The 26331-nt window shown below is 37.6% G+C and overlaps 5 protein-coding genes across 9 annotated transcripts; 4 read left to right on the top strand and 1 right to left on the bottom strand.

The window, feature by feature from the left end:
- The first annotated feature begins 175 nt into the window (after positions 1-175).
- Positions 176-3433, top strand: Ari-2 (E3 ubiquitin-protein ligase ari-2). Of its 3 annotated transcripts, none has more exons than XM_076779699.1 (8): positions 176-469; positions 1004-1529; positions 1677-1908; positions 1979-2096; positions 2169-2393; positions 2474-2686; positions 2757-2908; positions 3309-3433. In XM_076779699.1, exons 2-8 carry the CDS (start codon positions 1004-1006, stop codon positions 3340-3342), a joined length of 1500 nt encoding a protein of 499 aa, XP_076635814.1. In that variant the 5' UTR covers positions 176-469; the 3' UTR covers positions 3343-3433. The 3 variants fall into 3 exon arrangements, with proteins under 3 accessions (XP_076635814.1, XP_076635815.1, XP_076635813.1); XM_076779700.1 differs by lacking the exon at positions 176-469 and adding an exon at positions 477-880; XM_076779698.1 differs by lacking the exon at positions 176-469 and adding an exon at positions 527-592.
- Positions 3434-6160: 2727 nt separating this feature from the next.
- On the top strand, positions 6161-10572 carry Synj (synaptojanin). Its single transcript, XM_076779236.1, has 5 exons — positions 6161-6573; positions 6764-8332; positions 8408-8979; positions 9063-9237; positions 9313-10572. Exons 1-5 carry the CDS (start codon positions 6447-6449, stop codon positions 10317-10319), a joined length of 3450 nt encoding a protein of 1149 aa, XP_076635351.1. The 5' UTR covers positions 6161-6446; the 3' UTR covers positions 10320-10572.
- A 948-nt stretch (positions 10573-11520) lies between these two features.
- On the bottom strand, positions 11521-15747 carry Galphai (G protein alpha i subunit). Its single transcript, XM_076779237.1, has 4 exons — positions 14698-15747; positions 13958-14142; positions 13560-13846; positions 11521-13484 (listed from the first exon to the last, which is right to left on the bottom strand). The coding sequence occupies exons 1-4, from the start codon at positions 14816-14818 to the stop codon at positions 13007-13009; spliced, it is 1071 nt and encodes a 356-aa protein (XP_076635352.1). The 5' UTR covers positions 14819-15747; the 3' UTR covers positions 11521-13006.
- Positions 15748-16171: 424 nt separating this feature from the next.
- On the top strand, positions 16172-22872 carry LOC143348692 (uncharacterized). The gene is made up of 16 exons (XM_076779234.1): positions 16172-16325; positions 16401-16609; positions 16671-16879; positions 17063-17358; positions 17426-17529; positions 17605-17800; positions 17879-18409; positions 18470-18664; positions 18721-18936; positions 18992-20208; positions 20264-20951; positions 21014-21231; positions 21289-22152; positions 22216-22420; positions 22488-22567; positions 22635-22872. The coding sequence occupies exons 1-16, from the start codon at positions 16172-16174 to the stop codon at positions 22773-22775; spliced, it is 5523 nt and encodes a 1840-aa protein (XP_076635349.1). The 3' UTR covers positions 22776-22872.
- A 291-nt stretch (positions 22873-23163) lies between these two features.
- On the top strand, positions 23164-25455 carry LOC143349059 (small glutamine-rich tetratricopeptide repeat-containing protein alpha). 3 transcript variants are annotated; one of them, XM_076779936.1, is made up of 4 exons: positions 23164-23440; positions 23990-24358; positions 24444-24887; positions 25108-25455. In XM_076779936.1, the coding sequence occupies exons 2-4, from the start codon at positions 24015-24017 to the stop codon at positions 25217-25219; spliced, it is 900 nt and encodes a 299-aa protein (XP_076636051.1). In that variant the 5' UTR covers positions 23164-23440; positions 23990-24014; the 3' UTR covers positions 25220-25455. The 3 variants fall into 3 exon arrangements, with proteins under 3 accessions (XP_076636051.1, XP_076636050.1, XP_076636052.1); XM_076779935.1 differs by lacking the exon at positions 23164-23440 and adding an exon at positions 23491-23622; XM_076779937.1 differs by lacking the exon at positions 23164-23440 and adding an exon at positions 23707-23879.
- The last annotated feature ends 876 nt before the right edge of the window (positions 25456-26331 follow it).

Here is a 26331-nt window from a genome sequence, read left to right as displayed (position 1 = left end):
GCCTCGTTAATTTCATACCTTCGTTCCACTCTAACATCATTTTTAAGTCATAAGAATGATTTAAATAGCAATGAAATATAGTAAGACGAAAAGGAAGAACTAATTGTATAGTTTCAAAATAATAAATGATAAATATAAAAGAAATTTCATAAAATAATCTCTATCCCGTTTAAAATCGAATTGTAAACGATTAATGATATTATATATGGTGATGTTCACTTTACGAACCTCAGCTGTTTACTATCAGGTGATTTTGACATTCTTATCTAGTTTCAGATTAAATGAAATCATCTGTTACAACATCGTTCACATCACACGCCTGGTCTGGCACGAGAGTTTGTACATAGAACTCATGCACTGGAGTGATTACTGGCATAGACGGCTGTGATACAGCCCTTTAATAACTTTTCCATTTAACCCACGAAACAGAAACATCAATGCATTTTACTTGATAAATAAGAACGTAAAGGTGGGTCGTCGTTATTACGCGATGGATTTAAATAAACGAACACTTTGAGCACGACGCAGCTCTGAAAATTCCATGAAATTGTTTACAAAACGTCACGTCAAGACGCTACGTTTACATTTTTGTGTACAAAATATTTTTACACAGTGCACGCACCATTATCCTTTTTCCGAATATCGTTTTGTTTTTCTATGTATAAACTGATAATGAAAGAATTTTACAAATCGTCCCAAGTGGAAAAATTCTAGCGATTTATCGTTTTTTGTACAGTTATCGAGACTTCTGTTTTTGAATCTTTATTTTACGCTGCATTTTTCAGTGAATTATTAACTTAATTTTGTATCGTTCCAACATTGTTGTTCATTCTTGGTATACCGTATCCCGTTACGACTGAATAAAAGTGGAGGTTATGAGGTTATGAAAGATTAACACACGTCGTGTGTATATGCATATTTCATACGTTAAACGAGCTTTTATAAATAAAATGTATAATTAAAAATATTAACACGTAATGAAACCTCAATCTTTGTGACACAGATGTCGAGCAAAGAGTATGACAGTGAAATGGATTACTCCGATTCAGACTGCGGAGATCCAGGCTATGAAGACTATTATAATGTTCAGCCATGGGGCGGTGAAGTCGACAATGACATAGATCCTGATCAAAACAGAAGAGATCCAGAATATGCTGTATATGATTGTTTAAGAGTAGAGGAAGTGGAAAGACTTTTGAATGAAAATGTAGAAGTGTTAAGTAATAGTCTTCACATAACACCGTCATTAGCCAAAGTTTTATTACATGCGCACAATTGGGCATTACAAGATATCATCACAAAATACCGTACCAATGCTTCCAGTTTATTAATTAATTCAAAAGTAAAACCAATGCCTCCATTGGATTCAGTGCCAGGGTTAAAAGGTCAAAGAGGTGGAGTGTGTTCAGTTTGCATTACAATTTATCCGGTCGATAAGTTTTCTACACTAGTAACATGTGGACACTCATTTTGTAAAGACTGTTGGTGCATGCATTTTGAAGTACAAATAACTCAAGGTATTTCTACAGGTAAGACCATTCGTGTGTAGACAGGGTATCCAATACCTTTCCTGTTAATGTTTGAATTGCGTTCTATAGAATGAAATATTGTTGAACACTCTATACAAAGGGAGACCTAATGTATTAACTAGATATTTTAAATTGGACTTGTAACAGGAATAAGCTGCATGGCACAGGAATGTGATGTATTAGTACCAGAAGATTTTGTTTTATCTTTACTCACTAAACCTAATATGAGGGAAAGGTATCAACAATTTGCTTTCTGCGATTATGTGAAATCTCATCCACAATTAAGATTCTGTCCTGGCCCAAATTGCCAAATAGTTATGCGTTCGAAAGAACAACGGGCAAAAAGAGTTATATGTACAACCTGTAAAACTATATTTTGGTAAATATTCAAAATTTAGTAAAGCATATAGGACTTTACTATGTTTTAATTAAAAATTGTAAAACTCTAGCTTCCGATGTGGTATGGATTACCATGCACCCACTGATTGCAATACAATTAGAAAGTGGCTAACAAAATGTGCAGATGATTCAGAGACAGCTAATTATATCAGTGCTCACACCAAAGACGTCAGTACTTAAATACTGTACATTTTTAACACGTACATTACGATTTGATATTAAACGATCTATTATTCGCAGTGTCCAAAATGTCACATTTGCATAGAGAAAAACGGTGGTTGCAATCATATGCAATGTTATAATTGCAAGCACGATTTTTGTTGGATGTGCCTTGGAGATTGGAAAGCACATGGAACTGAATATTACGAATGTTCACGTTATAAGGAAAATCCCAACATTGCTCATGAAAGTGTTCATGCACAAGCACGAGAAGCTCTTAAGAAGTATCTTCATTACTATGAAAGGGTAATTTGTTTCATTCAAAATTCATTCCATTGTAATATGAATGTATGTTGAATGCGACTTTGTTAAAACTTGATTTTCAGTGGGAAAACCATAGTAAATCATTAAAATTAGAAGAACAGACTTTGGAAGGCATAAAAATGCGAATAAATAAAAAAGTAATGAACGCTAGCGGAACGTGGATTGACTGGCAGCATTTGTATGAAGCTGCGTCACTTTTAGCACGCTGTCGTTATACTTTACAGTACACTTATCCTTACGCTTATTACATGGAACCCGGACCGCGCAAAGAATTGGTAAAATTTTACTCGAATAACGAACAACTGTTGATATAAGTAGAAATGACGAGTCGCTTTTATTTTCAAGTTTGAATATCAACAAGCTCAGTTGGAAGCTGAAATAGAGAATCTTTCTTGGAAAATAGAGCGAGCAGAAACAACAGACCGTGGAGATTTAGAAAATCAAATGGACATTGCTGAAAAGCGTCGCGTTATTTTGCTAAAGGACTTCCTCGAGGTGTAAGCACTAACAGAACATGAATCGTGTTCTACAATCACTACAATCTCTCTTACAGTCGGGCCAAACTTATAAAACGACTATAGTTTAATTTTTGAAACGACTACCCGTATATTCCAAGAAGTAATATTTTCTATATAGTACGTGTTAGTTAATTATTCGCCATTAAGAAAAGCTCGGGGCAGTACAGAGAACCATTTTGGTTGACAAAGTATTAGAGGATAGTAAAAGGAAACCGGGAAAGATTCAACGAGCGATTATCGAGAACAAAAATCTCCTAGACACGCTAATAACTTTAGCTGAAAAAATAATGTTCTCCCTAGTTAAATCCTTTCTTTTTTTTTTTTAAATTATAGTATTTAATAGGAATTTTTGTATTTCTGTTATGGGTGATATTTGCAGAGAGAAGAACGGAAATTCCAATGTTCTAAAATAAGATTCGGTAAGCTGAGTTATGTAATCATACATAATGAAGAATTCCATAGGTGTGCGAAGAGAAGTAAGCACCGAAAAAAAAAGAGGAAGAGTAGGAAAGTATTAATTGTATCGACTGATTGTTAAAATTTTCTATAGAGTGTACATTAATTTCCTAGTCTAAGAGTATTTCCAGAAATATCGTACGATGCAGCGCTTTCTTCGAAATTGAATATTTAGGAATTATTTTTATTGATGCTTACCCGCACACTCCACCAGAAGATGCAATAACAATGTGAATTACGTAAATACATCAATAGTACGTATTGTCAAACAAATTTCAATGTGAACATTGTTGTTCGTTGGACTCTACAACATTTTCTTTCAAGTATTGCTACTATTTAAGATACGTTTTAGTACCAACCGTCTTAAAAAGAAAAGAAAAAGAAAGCAGGTAGCCTAACAAATAATTAGGTGCCAATGAATGGTACCTCGCCGTGTAAATACTATGGTAATGTAAAAGAATGTGACGTTTTCTATAATTAGAATATAAGGTGTATGCAACGATCAAAGACATCTGTGACGAACATAGCCGTAATCGGACATACATTCTTTGTAAACTATTTAAACATGAAACGCTAGAATAGAGATGATATTCTGCGAAGAAGACCATTTGTCGAAGAATCCTGTTACAAGTAATGGCCATTGTGCAAAAATGAATGTAACAACTACTGTGTCACTAAGAGAAATAAACTTTATCGCAACAATCGTATTTTTTCAAAGATAATGCTATTGTGATGCGACCAAAAATTTTAGGAACAAAAAAAGTTGTATAATTTTGAAAAAATATCTCAACAAGAATAGCCTATTTTTCATTTTTGAGATAAACGCCTATTTTGTATACTTTTGTTTATTAATTAGAAACAAATATTAATGTACTTTACTTTATTGTTATTGCATAGAATTTTTTACCTTGGAATGATTTGTAAATCGATATTAATTAAAATAGACCATTGTATACATCCATTGAGTCATTAAAACTTTTGAAATCATGGTACAAGTAAAGAATTGCCGAAAAATTACTTTGAACTGTTCAAAAACTCACCGACCGTTGTTTGAAATCGAAGCAGCTATCTTTTCCATCTCCGTTTCTCGCAGCCTCGTGGTTGATTGGTCATATTTCAGTTTGTATTCGTTCACTGTACACTGCACTACGCGATTTTAATAATACGAACCAAAAACTTATAAATTAATCATACAAATTATTGATAAATTACCTGCACTGAGCATCGAACATTCGAACATTCGAACTTCTGAATTCCAATATGGCGTAACGACTTTTTTCCGTTCGCCATGGCTTGTAGACCCCGCGCCAAATTCCAAGGGACGCCTGAAAAAAATTACTATTTTGTTCTTTTTGGCTCAATGAACAAAACTTTGCACTAATTTATGCTAAAAATTTCGAATGTGAAGAATGCGATTTATAAAAATCACATCTGGGCAACATTAAGTTTCGATCCGTAATGATTTAATTACGGGTACTATTGTTAAGAATACTTTTCAAAGTATTAACCATTAATTGCTCCTTTCAGTAAATATCGACATTAAAGTACAGGCACACTATTGTTTTATTACAAACTCGATAAACAAATAATGATTTAATGTAACATTTGAAATAAAATGTAGTACCTTGAACAGATTGGTGTTCTTCTCGGAGCACTATTCTCAACTATATCGATTTATTGGTTTGATCGTTTGTAGGATACGATCTAAAAGATTGGTTATTGGTTAAAATATACTAAATACATTATTATTAGAGAAATAGTTTTAAATATAAGAAACCTGTACCTTCTAAGATGCAGCGATAAATTACGTGACTTTTCGGTTGACAAATGTACATCCGGTTTCACTACGTGTATCAAATTTTGTATTCCTTGTATGCTTTTTTTAACGTTGAATTATTTATGCAGAAAATTAACATAAAAGAGAATTTGTTATAATCGTGGAAATGTTCAACGCGTTTATTAAACAAAAACAATGAAAAATATACGTATATAATCTTGTTTTTAACATACAGTTATTCACAAAATTGATCATTCATTTGGGTTGGTAGTAAAAATTGGCGGGAGAATAAAGTAAAACGTACATACTGGAGAATAAAAAGGTAATACATATTTATAACAAAAATATTTAAAAGAAATTAAAATAATATTAAATATTTATTTATGTCTACCTGAAAATGTATTTATTAATAGGTAACAAAAAGTAATTTTTTAGTTTCTTAGCAATCGGATATTCACTTGACTAGTGCTGTCATGTACACCTAAACCAGACCCGCGTAATTTGAAAAGTTCATTATGCGTATGTTCAATTGTATGACTGTAAAATATTTATATTTCAACATTTTCAGCTAGATATAAACAAATACTCAATGTTGCTTTAATTTTTTTATTAATCGTCTACTGAACTACACGAATAAATATATATGTTTCTATTGGCTCTTCAGCCAATTTTTACTATCAACATAAGTGTATGCTTAATTTCGCGAGTAACTGTATAATATTGTTAATGCTTTACCATTTATTTTGCCGTAGAAGATATATAAAAATCTAACTGCGAATTTGTTCGTCGTCATAGATGAAAATCATATTTTTAATACTATTGTAATTTGTGTGTTGTACAAGATTAACAAGAGATTTTGGCATGGTTCAATCGATGAAATTTCCGTGACAATTTTGGTTTTAACAGTCCGTTTTTGCTTTTAAAATCTCGCCAAGGTTTGTGGCGCGAGATCATTGCACGTTTATGTTTTTAAAATTTCAAAATGGCGCGTTCGATCGATTGTTACGGTTAGCAAGCAGCCCATCGGTAGACTCCGTGGAATTGCGATGCATATATCGCGAAAATATCGAGGTGTCGACGAAACGACGAGAAGAGCACTGCTCCCCTCCGTGATCTGTTAGAGAAAAGTGTATTACTCTCAGTGGTTGACAAATGAAGTGTTCTGTCGGCACAGAAAAAACATTACGATTAGGGTAATCACGCTGCTCCGTATGACAGACAGGCTGTCATATTCTGCCAGAGTCTACCTTTATTCTCGAAATCTTCGAAGACATTAGTGCAACAATGGCGATGGGCAAAGGGTTTCGCGTCTACGATAAGCTAAAACCACCTAGTCCTCATTCCGTCATACTAGAACAACGAAACCGAAAGGAAACTGTTCTGTTCGAGTCACAAGCCGTCGCTGTACTCTGTAAGTGTTCCATAATTATTAGTAACGATTTATTCCCGAATATTTTAGAATCCTGGATCTTTCCTTTAACATATACAAACCGGTACTAGTCAAATACATATCGTCAATTGTTCACTGGACATTGTTTCATATAATTCTACAATAATTTGTGCATTACTGCCCCTTATTTGTTCTAAATCTTACTTTGTAGCTGCGGAAGAGACCGAATCTCTAAAGGGGAAATATACAAAGTTATTAGATGCGTATGGTTGTTTAGGTGTTTTACAATTAAATGCTGGAGAGAATACACTGTTGTACCTTGTTCTTGTTACTGGATGTTTCTCAGTTGGCAAGATAGGAGAATCAGAAGTGTTCAGAATTACGCAAACACATTTTGTTCCTCTCTATTATACGCAAGGCAACGGGGATCGAGTATCTGAAGTTAGAAAGGTTCTTAACTCCGGTACATTTTATTTCTCTTGGTCTGCTGGACATCAAGAGCTTCTTGATATCACTCTCAGTGCACAGAGAAGATACAAGTCCACGACTACAGACAATAGATTCTTCTGGAATCGAATGTTACACATCCATTTATTGAGATATGGAGTGGACACAAGTTGTTGGTTACTTAAAGCTATGTGTGGCAGTGTAGAAATTCGAACTGTATATGTTGGCCACAGACAAGCTCGGGCTCTCCTTATATCCAGACTAAGTTGCGAACGTGCAGGCACCAGGTTCAATGTCAGAGGAACCAACGATGATGGCCATGTAGCAAATTTCGTAGAAACAGAGCAAGTGATATATTTAGATAACGAAGTAACTTCTTATGTTCAAACAAGAGGCTCGGTTCCATTATTCTGGGAACAACCTGGCATTCAAGTAGGCTCTCACAAAGTAAAAATATCCCGTGGTTTTGAAGCTGCTGGGCCAGCTTTTGACAGACATTTAAACATGATCAAACAAAGATACGGACAACAAGTAATTGTTAATCTCCTTGGCTCTAGTGTCATGGGTAGTAAAGAAGGAGAAGCAATGCTGAGTCATTTATTTCAAACTCATCACAATAGGTCAGAACATACGGATGTGCCTCATATCCTATTTGATTACCACCAAGAATGCAGAGGTGGAAATATGAAAAATCTTTCGAAATTAAAAGCAAAAGTAGACAAATATTTAGAGTCCTTTTCATTATTTTACGCCGCTAATAATAGTGTTATTTTTGAACAAAGTGGAACTATTAGAACAAATTGTCTCGATTGCTTAGATAGAACGAATTGCGTACAAACGTTCTTTGCATTGGAAATACTTGGTAAACAGCTTGGGTTGTTGAAACTGCTTGAGAAACAACAGATGGTCTCAAGGTTTGAAGAAGTGTTTAGGCAAATGTGGATCAACAATGGTAATGAAGTAAGTAAAATATATGCTGGTACTGGAGCAATTCAGGGAAGTTCGAAATTAATGGATGGCGCGCGATCTGCAGCTAGAACAATACAAAATAATTTATTAGACTCCAGTAAGCAAGAAGCTATTGATATCTTGTTATTGGGATCAACTTTGAACACGGAACTAGCAGACAGAGCACGATTACTTTTGCCTTCTAATATGCTACATGCTCCGCCAAGCGTACTAAGAGAAATGTGTAAAAGATATAACGAGTATGTTACTCCAATGAATCTTAGAGTAAGCGTCGGTACTTATAACGTCAATGGCGGGAAACATTTTCGAAACAAAGATATCACCCTTTCTGACTGGTTATTAGATGCTCCGCTTAAATCACCATGTAAGTATAATCTAAACATTTTTATTTTAATATCATTTAAAATCATTTTTTACTATATCATATTTTTCGTTATAGCTCTAGTATCTGTTGAATATGACAATGTTCCTGTAGATATATTTGCGATAGGATTTGAAGAAATTGTTGATTTAAATGCTAGTAATATAATGGCTGCTAGTACCGATAACGCGAAAGCTTGGGCAGAGGAACTGCAGAAAGTACTTTCCCGAGATACTGAATACGTTTTGATCACATACCAACAATTAGTTGGTGTTTGTCTTTATTTATTTATACGACCTGTACATGCTCCTTACTTAAGAGATGTAGCTGTAGATTGTGTAAAAACTGGATTAGGCGGTGCAACGGGTAACAAAGGAGCCGCAGCTATTAGATGTGTGTTATATTCTACATCTTTTTGTTTCGTTTGCGCGCACTTTGCTGCTGGACAGTCCCAAGTTAACGAGCGTAATGCAGATTACGCTGAAATTACAAGGAAAATTACTTTTCCTATGGGAAGAACATTGAACACTCACGATTATGTATTCTGGTGTGGAGATTTTAATTATAGAGTCGATATGGACAAAGAAGAAATGAAAGAAATGATCAAAAGGAATGAACTTGATCAAATATTACAAAATGATCAATTAAAAGTAAGTATTATACACAAAATAAATTCTTTATATAAAATATAACGTATATGTTAGAAAATTGTCTCAATGGATTTTTTATGTAGGTTCAACAGGATCAAGGAAATGTTTTCAAGAATTTCTTGGAAGGTCCTATTACGTTCGCGCCAACATATAAATACGATATTTTCTCCGACGAGTATGACACTAGCGAAAAGTGTCGTCAACCTGCGTGGACAGACAGAGTGTTGTGGAAACGCAGAAAACAAGTACCTGATATCGGTTAGTGTCATGCAACTTTAAATAATTGTATTTTCTTTTTACTAAACGCATATGTTAAATGTATCATTGTTTTAGATTCACCAACAGATTGGAATCCAGGAAAATTAATTCATTACGGTAGAGTAGAATTGAAACAAAGCGATCATAGACCTGTGATCGCGATTGTTGATATAGACATTCATTGCGTTGAACCTGAGAAACGGGAACATGTATTTAGAGAAGTTATTCAAGATTTAGGGCCACCGGATGGTACTGTAGTAGTAAAAGCGATGGAGGAATTCGACGACATAGACAGCGTGTTTGATCAAAATTTCATGATGGCTTTGTTGCAAGATTTTTCTCACATCGGCGAGGTAATTCTCGTCAGATTTGTCGGAGAAACAATATGGGTAACGTTCAGAGACGGACAGTGTGCTCTGTCGGCGGCAAGGAAAGGCATGACTCAGGTCTGTGGTCAAACCTTGAAGTTATCTTTGAAGTCACCAAATTGGGTGCAACTTATTGAAAAAGAAATAGAGCTTTGCAGCAACACCACTGTTGCGCAATTCACTTCAAGTTCCCCAGTAAGGAGCCCTATGCAAAGGTTAGAGCAATTAGAGATAACGGAACGGTCTTCTCCAAGTAGAGGAAGTCCAAACGGAGTTGTGCCACCGCCTAGACCAGCTCCGCCAGGTCGGCCGTCTCAACCACCTAAGAGCCCGATACAAGAACGAAAACAAGGACCGCGTGCTGGCGTATTTAGCGTATTACCCAATCAATTCCCAGCACCATTGTCCAGAGAAAGGGTGGAATCTGAACAAAGTGAAAGACTGTCACCGGAATCTGCAATTTATGAGGAGATAATGGATGGATCTCCTAGTTATCCCATACCAAACCGTCCACCACCGCCATTACCTCGTACGGATACTTCGCAAGAGTCATCTAGTAGACCACCTAATTCCAAACCTCCTCCTCTGCCGCAAAGACAAGCTCCGCCTCCACCTCAACACCCTCCGCCTAGTTTACCTGCATCAAACGTTCCACCACCCATACCGGCAAGAACATCAGGCGGACCACCTATCCCAGCTAGAAATCCACATTAAATAACGGTACATTCCAATATGAGTCGGATCATTAAGCGTCATTGTGTAGCTAATTATTTATGAATGTTGATAGAAATTATAAGTGAAATAGATCGCTTCCAAGTAATGTTGTACAGCTGTGTAGCTTACCATAAACCTCAAGTCTATTCTGTGATTAGTCAGACTCTGTTTCCGTGCACTCTGAGAACTTATGCTTCCTATCGCGCACTTTCATATATTATTATTAGGTCGTCTCGCAAGTTCGTGCCGTTTATTGCTCTGTTGTTAAAAATAATATTTCAAACATATATTTAAATATTATAAAAGAATTTAATCACTTTTGTTCCACTACCTTTTCCCATTTCTTCCCATTAAAGTGTTTGTATCGATATTATCAAATTTTTTATCGAAATAGGTGGCAATCCGAGGGGGTAATGACCGGAAAGTATGGCGGATGTGGTAATATTTTTTTTTGCACACTGCTTCACGTAAAATTTTGCGATGTCATGCTGAAAAATCACATTGTCCCGATTTGAGAGCCTTGAACAATTTTTCGCTGCTTGTTTTGTAAAGGTCGTTGCCACACGGTGAAGGCGACGATTCCTTTGCTCCATGAACTGGTATGTTTACTCATTTCATTTACGAGATTACGGATTATGGGTTAAAACACACGTAAATCCTTTCACGGCAAGAACTTGGGAGACGACTTGATACGTTACATATAATCGAGTTCGTTATATACCTCAAAGATTTGATCATATAAATAGAATGAATATGCAATTTAGTAAGTGCATGTAGTTGAAAAGCTTCTTAATAATCGTTGAGACTAATGAAACAATAATTATGTTAACGAATTCTATGCTGTTAAAAATGTCATACGAATATGTCATTCTGAAAAATTTATAATAGCAAAATGTTAAGAAGTAAATATTATTGTTGTATATCCTACAATTTGATCAAATAAGTCACGAAACAGTTATATTCCCACAGTAGATTAACTTATTTATGATTGACGTAAAAAATGTTTATTAACTGTGTCTGTTCCTTGTTCCTTACCATGTTTTTCTAAAAGAAAAAAAAAACAAAAGGCAAAATCGATGGTTAACATAATTTTCGAGAATTAAAGAAAAATGTGACTTAAGTTTACTACTGGTTATAATAATAAGGAAAAATAATACTCAGATAACAGTATTCTTATAAAATACTTTCCATATATGTATTGTATGTATAAAATATATACAATCGTTGACCAATTAATGTTCTTTTAAGTTAATAGTAATACAGTAAATAGTAGCAAATATAAGAGATTGTTATGATAGCATAAAAACAATCAATAAACTTCCAATTCAAAACACTGTTAGAAAGAACAAAAGCAATACTATATTTATTTTGTAGCTTCATGTATTGTATTATTGTACATATACATATAAAAATCAATACAAGATAGAAGAGTAAAACGAGATTCTACATTTACACAACGAAGAAAGCATTCTTAATTACTTTGCAAGATTCGGAATAATAAGTACGTGTAACGCGCGTGTTATTCTTTATGGAATAATATTTCTCTTCTGAAAAGAAACATAATTTTGCAAAAAGATTATATTACAAGATATGCAAGATGTTCTATTTTACGAGAACAGTGGAAATACATGATCTTAAGAATATTTGTAATTGAATTGTGTATTAAATTCAAAACAGAATGTAAATAGAGATGGCTTTAGTAAAAAAATGTCTTGTAATTGATGCATGTTTTCCAAATATACACCAGATATGCATAATAGTCATCTTATTGCTCTTTACGAAAGTTTAACTTAACTACGAATTTCACAACCGATTAACGAAAGAGTTTTACATACATTTCACAATAACACGAAGCATAGGAATGTAAAAAAATATTGACTCTTATAAAAATGTGTTTATTTATCTCAGCAGTATAATGAGACTGATCTCTAAATCTGTAACTAATTCTATCATTGTCATTTGTTTGGCAGGTAGAGCAATAATGACAGCCCTTTAAACATTATCTAATAATACATATAAAAAGGTTTTACAAAAATGTTTATCAAATTTAATTTGTGTATATGTATATACACTGTAAACACGGTGAACCGTGTCTATTATTAAAGTATGAACATTTGCAAGAGAAACGAATGGCTTCGAGCACGAACATGGAAATTATTTCCATTCAACAAAGACATAGTCCTTTTAGCAAATAAATTATATACAAAAAGGTATCACTAAATTAATAGCTAACTAGTTTCTGGTTAATATACTAAATACAATTAGCAGAAACCAAGTATCTTTGCATTTGCAAATAGTATCTGCTTTTATTTTTAAGAATACTAAATATAAATTTTGCAATTCTTGAATATTTTACCGTTTCAATTTAATATCAATTACTGTTTAAAACAGACCAATAAGTTAAGAGCTAGCCTATAGCAGTAAAATGTCATGAACTTTTACATAGAAAAAATATTTAATTAAGAAGTATAGGACCTAGTAAATTATTGCATAATGCTAAACAAAAATATTGTAAACATCTATAGGATGTCAAAGTGAAAACATTACGCGATTCGCGTACATGTTAATAGACACAGGACATTTATGTTTCTAACAATTATTGTTCAGTCTCACGTATATCCTTTGTGCTTTCACATAGGTTCATAAACCCGAGATATCAATCTATCCTTTCAGATTCGATAGAACGTTTAACTTAATAAGCCACAATTGCTCAAGTTATTTTTGATAATGACATCGGTTACAGCATCGAATACGAACTGTATATTAGACGTATCCGTGGCACACGTGAAATGCGTGTAAATTTGTTTCTGATCTTTCCTTTTATTTAAGTTTTCGAATTTCATTTGAATATAGGAAGCACATTCCTCGTACGTGTTCGCACCTTTATATTCTGGGAAACAAATAGTCAACGGGCTCCTCGTGATTTTCTCCTCGAAAAGATCTTTTTTGTTTAAAAATAAAATAATCGATGTTTCGACAAACCATTTACTATTGCAGATAGAATCGAACAGTTTCATCGACTCTATCATTCTATTCATTTCTTCGTCTTCCGCTAGAACCAGGTCGTAACCGCTTAATGCGACGCAAAAGATAATAGCGGTAACACCTTCGAAGCAGTGTATCCATTTTTTTCTCTCCGATCGTTGACCGCCGACGTCAAACATTCTGACAAAACAGATAAATAAATCTTAGAAATTGAGCACGGCATAGACTTTGCGGACACATTATTCGGTAACTTACTTAAAATGTAAACCTTTAAAAGAAAAGTGTGTTTCTACTATTCCTGTCGTTTTTACGCGTGTTCTGAGGACATCTTGTTGCGTAGGAATGTAATTAAGTTGTGCTATACGATCTAAAGCATTAAGATAGTATGCTGCAGAGTCATTGAGTTGATATTCTCTACTACGTGTGAAACAAAGTTGTACTCCTGCATCCTGCCATAATCGTTTCATTAATAGCACCAGTTCCCCGGTTAGCTCACCCTCCTCTGCTGCAGAAGCTAGGGTAAAGAATTGGCGCGCTATGTCCTACAACATAATTAGATCTTGCTAACACCAATGAAATGTGTATTGTAAATATAATAAAATAAAAAGATTATAAAGCATATATCATTTTATTTTAAACTGTAATATATTTACCGCTTTATTGGGGTCTGCAAAATCGATTCTAAGTTGTCCCATAGCTCTAATTATTGTCATTAAACTTTGAATCGTGTTACTATATACCACAGGTTTATATTGTTCACATTCTTCTTTGCTATAACCAGTTTCGTGTATAATTTTCATTTGTTTCACTATTGTAGATTTCCCAGATTCTCCCGCTCCTTAAAATAAAAAAAATAACAAAAACCGTCCGAATCTCGCGACGAACCGCTATAGCGTACAATGTTTTTATATTTACATAGCGCTCTTTTTTTTTGTTTTTTTAAATAATTACGAGTGACAAAATCATAGAAAACCGCGGAAAGTAGGTGCAATCGTATACGAAGAAATCCAACGCATTATCTAAATGAATCACGCAAGAACGGATGATTCAAGATTTCGGAAAATCACCCGCGCTACGTTTCCGCGATTGCGCAAAACCGATAATTGATTAAATTACGGCAGACTGGTGCGGGTGTGAGAAGGACGGCAATTTGAAATAAAAATCATCCAAAATGTTCCGCGTAAGACGAACGGGGGAAAAAATACGTTTCTACGAGCGATCGAGTCCGCCCAGTGCGATGCAGTCCGCTCGTACGACGAAATCGGATCACCGATGAGGCCAGACACGCTTCGCATTTGGCACCGCGAGGAAAGCGACGACGCAATGACAGCGGCACGCCAATTTTACGGAAGAAAATCGTATCGTCGACGACGAGAAGACGAGAAGAAATTACCGAGCAGGAGGAGCTTGACCTCGCTGGCTGCCCGCTCGCCATCGGCTCTAAGATCCTTGTCGATCTTCTTGGACCTCTCCGCGGCTTCTTTCTCGCCGGTGGTGCTTACGGCGCAGCCCATCCTCGCCGGTGGTCCTTTCTCTGTCCGTGGAAGGAAAAAGGGAGCACCATGCACGGGATCTCTATTACGTTACTTCGAAACAGACGGTTTTGTTCGGTCGCGCTCCTGTGTAATGACACTTGTTGCACGGACGTGTGGGAACCGCCCGCACGCGGTTGCCCTCGCATACACGCACCGATCGGACACGCACCCGCGCACACTGGCACGTAATTCTGTCGACGCGCGTATTATCGTACGATACGTGCATACGCGCGATCTATTTCGCGAGAGATCGTTCCCCGCTTTCCCGTCAAAGACGATGACAATGGCCCGAAACTGCTGTACACCACACGAGCCTCGACATACGTACCGGCACCGACTTTACGTACCATATTCCGTACAGCGCTCACTAGATGCGCAAGACCCCGGTCGGGATTCGCAGAAATCTCTCGATCGCGATCCATGGGCCAATCCGTGCAACGATCGCCAATCGTTTTCAGCCAATAGAGACACCCTATATACTGCGCTGAACTCGACCTTATCGCGCCATCTGATGCACGTGACGCGAAGTCGACGATCGGTTTTGGAACTGGAGGACTCGCCTCTTGCAGTTCGTTTTTATCCATGACTGTACTTCGCATCATTCTGGGCCAGTGGGCCCAATTCGTTGGTTTGCATGTAGGAGACTGGTTTAGGAGGGGCCCTGTTTAAATTCTAGACGGTAAAATGCACGTACATTCGATGACTAATGATTCTTTTTTCGTCTAAGTCGACGAAACTCATGACGCCTAAGACCATTTTCCAAACCCCTGCGATCAAAATCTTTTGATGCTTCGAACGTCTTAAACGTTTTGAATATCGCTGCGACTTTATGTTGCTTTGCAACTTTTGTTGCGTAATCGGATGATTAATAGCAAAAGTGGTAAGATTATTTCAAGGAATGCAGCTGTGTGGTCATATGAATGATACATTGTATTTCATGTATAATTTCATCGAATATACATAAAAATAAAACGATCGGTAGATTAGTTTTTGTAGTTTTCATTTTATTTCAGGTCTTATTGAAAACCCCATTGTTTATACCTATAGGAAAGTCCGTAGACAACAACACGATACATGTTAAGAATTATTTATTGTCTTTTTAAAAGAAGACATCGATGAATAATCTACATTATAAACTTAATTATTCAAATCCGTATCGTCCCGTAGCCAAATTCAAAAGATCCGAATTTATAATAGGAAATAGCCGTTACTCGTTTATATTTCAAAGACACACGTTTGTACATAAACAAACGTAGTCGAGGGTTCGCGATCGCAGCTCAGGATCAATCGGATCAATAGGTTTCTCGCTGGCGGATAAATCGTTACCCCAGAATGAGATCCTTAACGATCCTCGTGTTGCAACTTCTGTTCGTTTGCGTTGGTGTACACGTTTTAGCACTGGCTTCGATAGACGATCACTTGGACGAGAGATTGAGACAAACAAAGATCGAGATAGCCAAGCTCCACTTTCGCGAGGAACCACCAGGTAAACAAAACAGGTTTAACAGTATAGTAAAGGACGAAGTATAAATCGAGATTCTAATAGAACGTACAATTCTAGTTCAAAGAAAACTGTACAACGTGCAATGGAATCAACTGTGGGAAAAAGGCTTTGATAAACAAAGACCGTTCGTGGTGAACGCGTTTAACAAGGCCCTCGTCGTCGAAGGGAATCGCGTCGTAGCATTTCCCATCGATGCAGAATCGAACCAGACCTCGTTTCAAGAAGTCGCTTTAACGCGGACCGATGGTCCCGTTAAGTTCGTCAGGGTGAGCAAAAGGGATGAAATTACTAATATCTATGATTTATTAATTAATTAACGTGTTGCAGGGCATCGTCTGGAAGACCATGATGTATCTACTGGTTTGCTACGAGACTGGGTCGTGCAGTCTGTATACGAGCACGGATAATTTTCAATTGAGACACCGGCAAACCATGCGACACAGGGGATACCCCATGGACGCCAGCTTCTTCGTCCGCGTCAATCGACTCTATCTCGTGGTGGCTGATAATTCCGGCCGATTTACCATGCCATCTTTGTAAATTACTCGATCGAATTTATTATTATTATTCATTTATTAACGGGATTAAACCCTTTAGTACAAAGAATTACAGATGTGGATTTTACATAGTAAAAATAAATTAATTTACAATATGTTGCAAGGATAATTTTAGACTTATGTAACGAGCTAGAGTAGTACACCATTTAATTTTCTGTTTAGAATCTATCATTGGAGAGGCACGTACATGGACGTGGTGACGGAGGTGATGACCACGGCTGCCGTTTCGGTCACCACGTTCAAGCACAAACAGTCGACCATCATAGTGTTTGCCCAGAACGACAAAAGCCTTCCTGGCATCGGCTCGATGGTGTACGAGTTTAAGGAGACCAGCCCGGACAGAATACAGTTCCTGTCGACCTACGACCCGGTGTTTGTTCACCATTACAATCACGCTGGCAACAGTTTCATTTTTTTGTCGAACGAACACGGTCCGAGCAACTTGTTTTGGTGGGACGGTCGGTTCTCTCTTCTGTCGTCTCTTTGCTCCACGCTGATCCGGAATAAACCTGCGTTTCTCTACAGGGCTAGAGTTGCTGAAATGGCAGCAAATCCCTGAAATCGAGGCGCCATGTTTGATCTCCGTAATTAACGCAAACGACGACACGTTCTTCGTCGTGGGCCGCCGCGTAAGCGTGAATTTTCATTGTGCACTTCTCCTATTATCAAATAACTGACGTGTTAAAGCATCAATCTCGTCCTAGAACACTCTGCAACTGTACAAGTTCGAGAACGCATCGGATTGCACCCTATTGAGCTCCGCCAAATTGCTGGACACCGAGACCGTGATCGACGTGCAGGCCCAAATTGGGGAATCTAGAATGATGCTGGTCACCATGAACCTGGACAACGTTTACAGCGTTAGATTATGGGATTTGCAGATCAAGGAGCTCCCTTCCGGTCGAGTATCTTGTTTGAAGCTTCTGCTAGGCGCGTAGATTTATCTTGCCTTTCTTCGAACGCAATTTCGCTTTATAGAACACTCGATCGTGGAGACCGATGTCCTGGTGAAACATTTGTCGAAGCTTGTCGAGGCATTGCAACGAAGAAGACCGTTCGTGGAGGAGGCTGAATCCTCGTGGCCAGCTCTGCTACCAGCAAACGAAGATTTAACGTTGTCGGAATCCCTGGAACTGCCAGGTTTAATATTGGAATCGGGAACCTTGGGGAACATCGACGTCTTCGTGTCGGAAGACATCATTCCCCCGCGAGAGCTCGAACGAAACTTGGACGCTTTGCTTCGCGACGTTGACGATATTTTGGAGACGTCGAAGAACCTGTTAACATCGGATAATGTCAATTCGTTGACCGGCGATATCGTCGTCCAGGGCGATGCATTTGTCGAAAAGCTAGAAATCGACAAGATGGACGTGAAATTTCTAAACGACGTTGACGTCCGACCAAAGGATGATTGGAACGAGGGCACGGATCATTTGACACCTTTGCGCGGGGAAAATATCACCGTGCATAATCTCGAAATCGACTCTCTTTGCGGCATCCCGTTCCAATGTGAGTTAAACATATCCTAATAAGGCTGAGCTATAGTTACTTTGTAAATCTGTGCTTTAGATTGGGCGACGAGTAACGACACATCAAGAATGGAAATAAACCTGGAGGCAAATAAGATCGAATTTTCGAACGACACTATAATTTTACATTCAAACGTTTCATTAACAAGACTGAACACTAAAACATTGAACGGCGTAGATGTCAACAAATTTCTCAGCGAGCTGTTTATTTTGAATAAAAATCAGACAATTCAAGGTAGATTTCGCATAAAATTATCCTCGACTTATTTAATTTGAAATACAATTTTCCAGGTAATATTACGTACAGTAATGCATTAGAAATCTACAATCTTACGACGCAAACTTTGAACGGAGAACCATGGGAGAACTATATGACCACGAAAACTGAGCAGAACTTCGACAACTTCTCCGTAAAGTCTGTTCGGGTGGATAACTTGTACGCTGATTCCATCCATGGCGTTCCGGTGTCAGAGGCTGCGCGAATATCCCGTGAAAATACCATAAAAGGTACTCGATCGAGTAAACTTATTTTCCAAAGGTTTCTAAACGCACTGTTTTGCAGGAAAAGTGAACATTGCAAGCTTGCATGTAACGGATAGGCTCGCAGGGGAGTCTGGCTATATACTTCCGGAAACTAGAACTGTCGTTTACTCTAACGTTACCGTTCTAGGCGATTTGAACGTCAAAGTTCTTGATCTGGACAGAGACTCGAAGATACTTCTGAACGGCGAAGCAGTACACCTCCACGATATCGTTGAGAACTTCTGGACGAAATCGACCGATCAGGTATTCGAAAACGATATCACATTTGAGAATAACTTGATCATCGATCGGCTGCAAACGAAATACTTGAACGGATTCTCTGAAGAGGAATTCCTGTACACGACTGCGACGGTGATTCCAGAAAATTTCATAAACTTGCACTTCGAGAACGTTCTCGTCGATGACGCGTTTTTCACAGAAGGAAAGAACGATAGTCTCTTCGACGTCTCTCCCGAATCATTAACGATCCACGAAAGATTGCACTTGAAACATCTACGAGGAAACGAATTGCACGTGGACGTTTTCAACGGACTCCTCGTGTCCGATGTTCTGAACGGAAGTCAGCTACCCGATTTTTCAAAGGACATGAGCTTCTCGACGGTTCGAGCGAAGCAAGTAAACGTGGATCGATTTGATTTTCTCTCTGTCAATGGCGTGGACAGCGTCGTGTTCTTGGAAAACGCAGGAGACACTTGGAATGCGCAAGAGAAGTTAAAAAATATCCCAAAGTTTCGTGTGGAGAACCTTGTGGTCGAGAGGATCAACGATATCGAGATGAAGAAGCTAGCGTCGCTGAGGAATATGAGGGAGTTGAAGAACCTGGTGATAAACGGTGACCTGACAGTGAAAGGTGACTTGAGAATCGAGAGGATCGATGATAAATCAACAGAGATTTATCTGAAGAACATGGCTAAAGAGGACATCGTGATCGACACTGAAGAGACCATCGAGGAACTGATCGTCCAGGACGCGACGATGAGATCTCTGCAGGGTCACGATGTGAACAGCTTCTTCGAAGGTGTTCTGTCGAAATCGGAGGAGCAAATCGTTTCCGGGAGATTCTCCTTTTACAAAGTTACCAGTAGCAACGTTGTAACCAAGTTCATCGATGGTGAAGATACTTCGGAATTGAAGTGGATCGACGAGCCCCTGTTCCTCACAGGGAACGTTACCTTCGACGATCTGCTCGTGGACAACGTCCTAACGAAAACTTTAAATGGCCACGCCGTCGAGGAAGTATGGTTTAAATTATATAGAGTATCGTTACACCATCTAATTATTTCCATTTCAGTTGTACGAGAACTTGCTGGAGGTACCAGCGACGAAGATCAACGATTTAAAAGTGGATGGAAATATCTCTTGGACCGTCGATTCGTCGCATCCTGGCTCGTTGACGTTCCTGCTCGAAAACGCGGTGAGCAAGACCGCGGATCAAGTTATCCACGGCGACACGAACTTTAAAAATGACGTGTGGATGTCGACGGTGACTGGACAATGGGAAGAATTCGACGAAATACGCGGCATCGTAGCCGACGCGATCATCGACGATGGAAACGTCTTGGAAGTGGCTGGGGAGAAGATCTTCAAGGAGAACCTGTCCATAGATACTCTATCCGTGACCAATAATATAGAAATTCCTGTTATTAATAATGTCGATGTCCTCGAGTTCAATAGTTCCGTGGTCAGGAAGGATCAGGATGAAACAGTAACCGGGCCTGTAACTTTCCTCGAAGAAGTCGCGGTCAACGAAATGATAGCTAACGACGACGTTCACGATCTACCCTTGAAGGAGTTGGTTTTGGCGACCGATACACTACCTCCCAGAGTGTCTTTTAAAAATCTGATAGTGTTGAGAGGCGTCTACCTGAGAAATTTGGACGGCATAGACTTCGATAGGTTCATGAAAGATCGCGTAACCGTAGACGGGGATCACGATGTGTTCGCCAACGTGCAATTCAATGGCATCGTTGAAATAACAGGTCCTGGACTTATTTTATACTTTCATCTTGCCCGGTTGCTAATATTGTTCATTGGTTTTTAGGAAACGCGAACGTGACGCGAATAAACGGAATAGATCCTTCCGATTTGGTCCTCGACGGGATGGAAGAAACGCAACTCGTATCCGGCACGAAGGTCTTCGAAGAGAATGTCGTGGTGACTGGTAACATTAACGCGCCCTTGGTCAATGGAATAAATGTATCCTCGGAGTATTCGAACGGTGTACAAAGCGACGAAGACGTGGAAATTGTCGGAGACTTGGTGAGATCGTTGGGTCGTTTGTCTTTTTAAAACACTTCGACGTTTTCACGCTTCCAGATTTTCGAGGCGGAAGTCGACGTCCCGGAGAACGTATCCGTTTCGGGACTGGTGAACGGAATGAACCTGCACAACGTTCTCGACGATCTGGAAACAGTGGCGCACGAAACCCTCCGAGCGTTCAAGCGAAACGAAACCGAAATGGAGAACACCATCGTGCAGTCCTTGCTGATTTCTGAAACGCTAAGGAATGTTTTCTTTGGCTTAGAGGCAGAAGAGACGCTAAAGATTCAAGTACCCAATGTCAAAACTGTGGACGTTGTGTATTATGAGAAGATAACGAAGCTGAACATGCACGGGGAAGAACCAGGACCTGCTTGCGGACTACCCCGCCATTGTTTCTGTCCAACAGAATACGTGGCTGAATTGACGAAGAATGATTGTCGTGTACGGAGAACAAACGGTTCCACGATAGCGAGGAACTATCACGAATTGGACAATACATTTGGTATAAACGTAATAACGAACACTGTCTCGTATAGTCCCGAATGTACCTTAAACGGAAGCGAGAACGAGTTTACAACGATCTCCTGGGTGAATTCCGAAACGTCTAAAATAAAAGAACCCAATTACAAGATTAAAGGGTTCGTAAAGGATGCGGCCTTCGTGACACACGACAATGGAGCTTTCGTAATATTGGCAATATATTACGATACATTACAGAGGACGCACCGTACAGAATCTCTGATCTATAACATCGATTTAAAGAACGATGTTCTATCGTTGCATCAAAAACTTCCCACTGACGGTGTCTGGGACATTGAAATCTTTGAAACAAACCATCACGATATATATTTACTTTTAGGTTGCTTCGAAGATTCTGAAAAATCTTTCTTGTACAGGTTGGATATAGCTACGTCTAAGGTGAGCAAATTAAATTGTTTGATATCACAAATATATTTACAACAATAATAACAGACTCTTTAGTTCGTGATGCTGAGAACTTTCGGAGGTAGAACGCGCTACGTGAAGAGTCTGGTTCAAGAAAAGGATTGCTTCGTTTTGCTAGACGACTTTGATACAAATGCGGTAAACATTTTCCACTATAATCCAGAGTTTGATAACTTCCATAATTATCAAAGTCTCTTTCACGATTCGAGAGTGAATGGAATCGAATGTTTCTACGCAGACGGTAAGAATGATGTGTTACAATAGTAAAATGATAATAGTTTTCAACTGTTTTCCGTCGTATATTTTAGAGTTTGGCAAAAGCGATTCTTTCGTCGTTGTCGCAACAGAGAACGACCAGTTTTACATTTACGAATACATGTTCACCCAGGTAGGTTTCGAATCAGGTACCTATCGAATATTAAATTTATTTGCTTTGATTTGATTCCCGATTTTAGAAGTTCCAAATACGTGTACGTCATCGGATGGATGATCTACGAACGATGAAACCGTTCTATTATTCCGAAAATCGTTACATTTTTATGGGTACAAGCAGAAATAGCACGATACTACGAATCGTGCAGCAAGGGCCCCATTAAAATTTTTATGACGGTCCTAGCTTGCATATTTATTTACTGTTGTCAATGCAGGAACATATTTGTAAATCAATACGTTATGCGCGATATAAAACGAAACTTGTTGAAATTTTTGCGTTTGTAACTTAATATATGTGCAATATACAAATTCTAAACACTATTACATTACCTTAATGAGATAATTTGGGCAATTACATTTTGAAGTACAGCGGACAAAAGGGTGAAAAACTAAAGGCGATGAGCTGTTCCTTTCGTAAAGGTTATTATTCGACTGCCTTCAGCAGAACGCTCGCTTCACATTTACGAAATCGACACCTTTTATCCCTGAAACCTAAACATCCGTCGCCCAACAGCGACGATCGCCCCAATGATCGCTTACAGAAGCAGGTTCCGTATCGGTTGAATTGCGCCAGCGCAATTCTGACAGGACGACTGGACTTTAATTCGTTCGTTTTGTGTAAAGTAGATTCGAGGAGTGAACAGATGGCATAATAAAATAACCGCGAACAATTACGAGTTACTAAATCCCGTGATAGCAAACAACTCTGGAACAGATATTTAACCAAGGTTAAACGAAGCACTAAGACTTGGCTTTTCACGAAGTGGAAACCATTGAAATACATTGAAGTTACTCGTTGTTGCTGTGCTACACTGCACTGAGTTTTAAGGTACATTTAAACACAAATGTGTTTTTATCTCGTAAAGCATTGGAAACAGTACGAAGTTGATGGCCGAAGTGGTGGTTGTCAGTGCATCGTTCTGTCGAATTGGACACTTTTTTCTGTCTTTTGCTAGTCACGAATAATATTCGTAATTGTTAATATAATTTAACGTATTTGATACAATCGAGGTAGACAAAATATACTTATTAACGTGAAACTATCAAAGTATAACTAATGAAATCTGATCGCTTATTATTTCATCCGGCATGTTTTATTGGTTATGTTAACGCACGATGAATTAGCATAATAAATATTTGATTATTCGTTAAGAAGATATTGACAGTGTTATTTCAAATGACGTTGTTTAAACAGTAGTTGTTCATTTACTTGAACCAAAGCGCTTGGTCGTCAAAAATATTATTCGTACACAAGAGACTACTTTGAGGTTATGACACGTATTGGAAAATCTTCTATTCCGAAGTTCTATATTCTATATCAACGTTATGGTTCATAACTAAATATAAAATAGTACGTAGTGTAATATTTTTGTTTTAGACTTAACGGTTCCTTCGAGGCAGTGATGGCTGTCAAGGGGCTGATAGCTGCAATTGTTCAGTTTTTAACTCAACAATTAGAGAGTGGTGACATTACAGTAGACTCTATGGAGAGTCTCGAAGTGGCAATACAGTGTTTAGGGAGTGCTTATAATGTACAAGCATCCGATACACCAGCAAATTTTAATTTATACCAAGTATATTCATCTTTTCTGGAAACTGCAAGACCTCAAACATCTTCAGAAACTACACCCGAAGCTATACCCGAAGCTACACCCGAAGCAAAAGCTACAGCCGAAAGATTAAAAAATGATGGAAATACTCTTATGAAGGCTGGAAAACACCATGAAGCGATTGCCAATTACACAAAGTATATAACTTATATTTAAGTGTAGAGAGCATGCAAATATATTTTTCTGAATATAATTTTTGACAATGTGATGTTATTTATTTAGAGCAATCGAATTAGATGGTCGCAATGCGGTATTTTATTGCAATCGTGCAGCAGCATACAGCAAAATTGGCAATCATGAACAAGCAATTAAGGATTGCCAAACTACATTATCTATCGATCCCTCTTATTGTAAAGCATATGGACGATTGGGTTTAGCATACTCCAGTTTGGAAAGGCATAAAGAAGCTAAAGAAAGCTACGAGAAGGCTTTGGAGATGGAGCCTGATAATGAAAGTTATAAAAATAATTTGCAAGTGTCAATAGAAAAATTAGCGCAGCAGGACACGACGGGGTTAGGCGTATTTCCAGGTATGGACCTCAGTGCAGTTTTGAACACTCCCGCTCTCGTGAATATGGCAAGTCAAATATTGTTCAATCCAGTTATGCAAAGCATAATGAGTACTCTTGTGAATGACGATGTAGGGCGGGAAGTACTTCTAGAAACGTAAGTATTGTTTATAAGAATTATTTTTTCCATTATATTTAAGATTGAACGTACTTTGTAGTACTGCCAAAACAGAGGAGATTCTTTGTGTAAAAATAAATTGAAAATACGTGATAAAATTTGTTCGCGCTCGTTGGATCGCAAATTTTTACATTTTTAAATTGTGCAATGCTCTGTATGGTAGTTCGTACAAGTACATTGTTGTTTAATAAATTTTTAGCGGCCTGCGATTATCGCAACAGATTCAAAATGCTAACCCCGAAGTAGTTCAATCCTTAAGACAGCAAATGGGAGGAAATCAAAATGATCCTGAACCACCGCAACAGAACTAAGAGGATTGTGATCGTGAATTATTATAAAGATCCTGCGAAAATGGAAACAACTAAATTTAATTGAAACATAGAATAGTCACAGGACAATGTTTGTCATTTTTTAATATGCTAAGAAAAAATTATGTCTCAAATTAACTTACATTACCATGGTGTTAAAGTAATATTCATACATATATAACATAGAAACTTTCCTATAACTTACTTACTGAATAAACATAACAACTTGTTTTTTTGAACCTGTGTTTACAGTATTTGGTATGCAAAAACTAGATAAATATCACGATATGATGAATATTTTGTTAACAGGATGAATATCCGAACGCATGTTAATTGCTATAATTCTTATGTTGTACAACATATCTCTTTGAGTCTATTTTAATTATTACTGATTTGTACAGTGTAATAATATATATCCTTACTTATTTTAGCAGTAATTGTATGTATGGATAAAACATCATATATTGAAAATCAAGAAATTAAAGGATAAATAGTTTTTTATCCTATTCCTTCCATAATATGTGCATATTTTCTAATTTTACATTAATTATGAAAATCAAAACACATTTAAAGCTTCGTGAAATTGTAGATCTTTAATAACATATGCGCATATGTAAAAAAAAAACGTTCCTGGTATACAAGAAATCGATCGGTTCGTTTTTTTTTTAATTGGAACTTTTCTGTACTTTTTTATATGGTTTTTTTCCGAAATATTTTGAGAAAATATTTAAATTCACGCCCTATTGAAACAAACGAAACAAGGACATTAAAAAATTCGAATCTCACGCTCAGGCATATCCTTTTAAACTGATGGTAGCACGCGACGCCAATTCTGCGTGCGTCATACAGTGACATCATTCTTATTTGGCACGTTACAAAGCCTGTGTGTAAACACACGGGACATTTTTATGTTTCGTGCTCTAATTTGTTTTCGGCGTGTGTGCGTGAACACGTATTTACAAGTAGCTATAAAAGCCATACACTGTTGGATTCAACAGATGAGCAATACCGTCGATTAGTCTTTCTTTGCTATACCATAACAAATGTCTGCTTCTGAATTCCGATAAAACCATCGAATTACTCATAAACCATACATACATAAAAGAACAACTTGA

The sequence above is a fragment of the Colletes latitarsis genome, chromosome 12, assembly GCF_051014445.1.
Source record: "Colletes latitarsis isolate SP2378_abdomen chromosome 12, iyColLati1, whole genome shotgun sequence".
In the NCBI taxonomy this organism is placed as follows: domain Eukaryota; kingdom Metazoa; phylum Arthropoda; class Insecta; order Hymenoptera; family Colletidae; genus Colletes; species Colletes latitarsis.
Note: the sequence above shows the minus strand (reverse complement) of the source record. Positions and strands in the feature narration are given on the sequence as shown.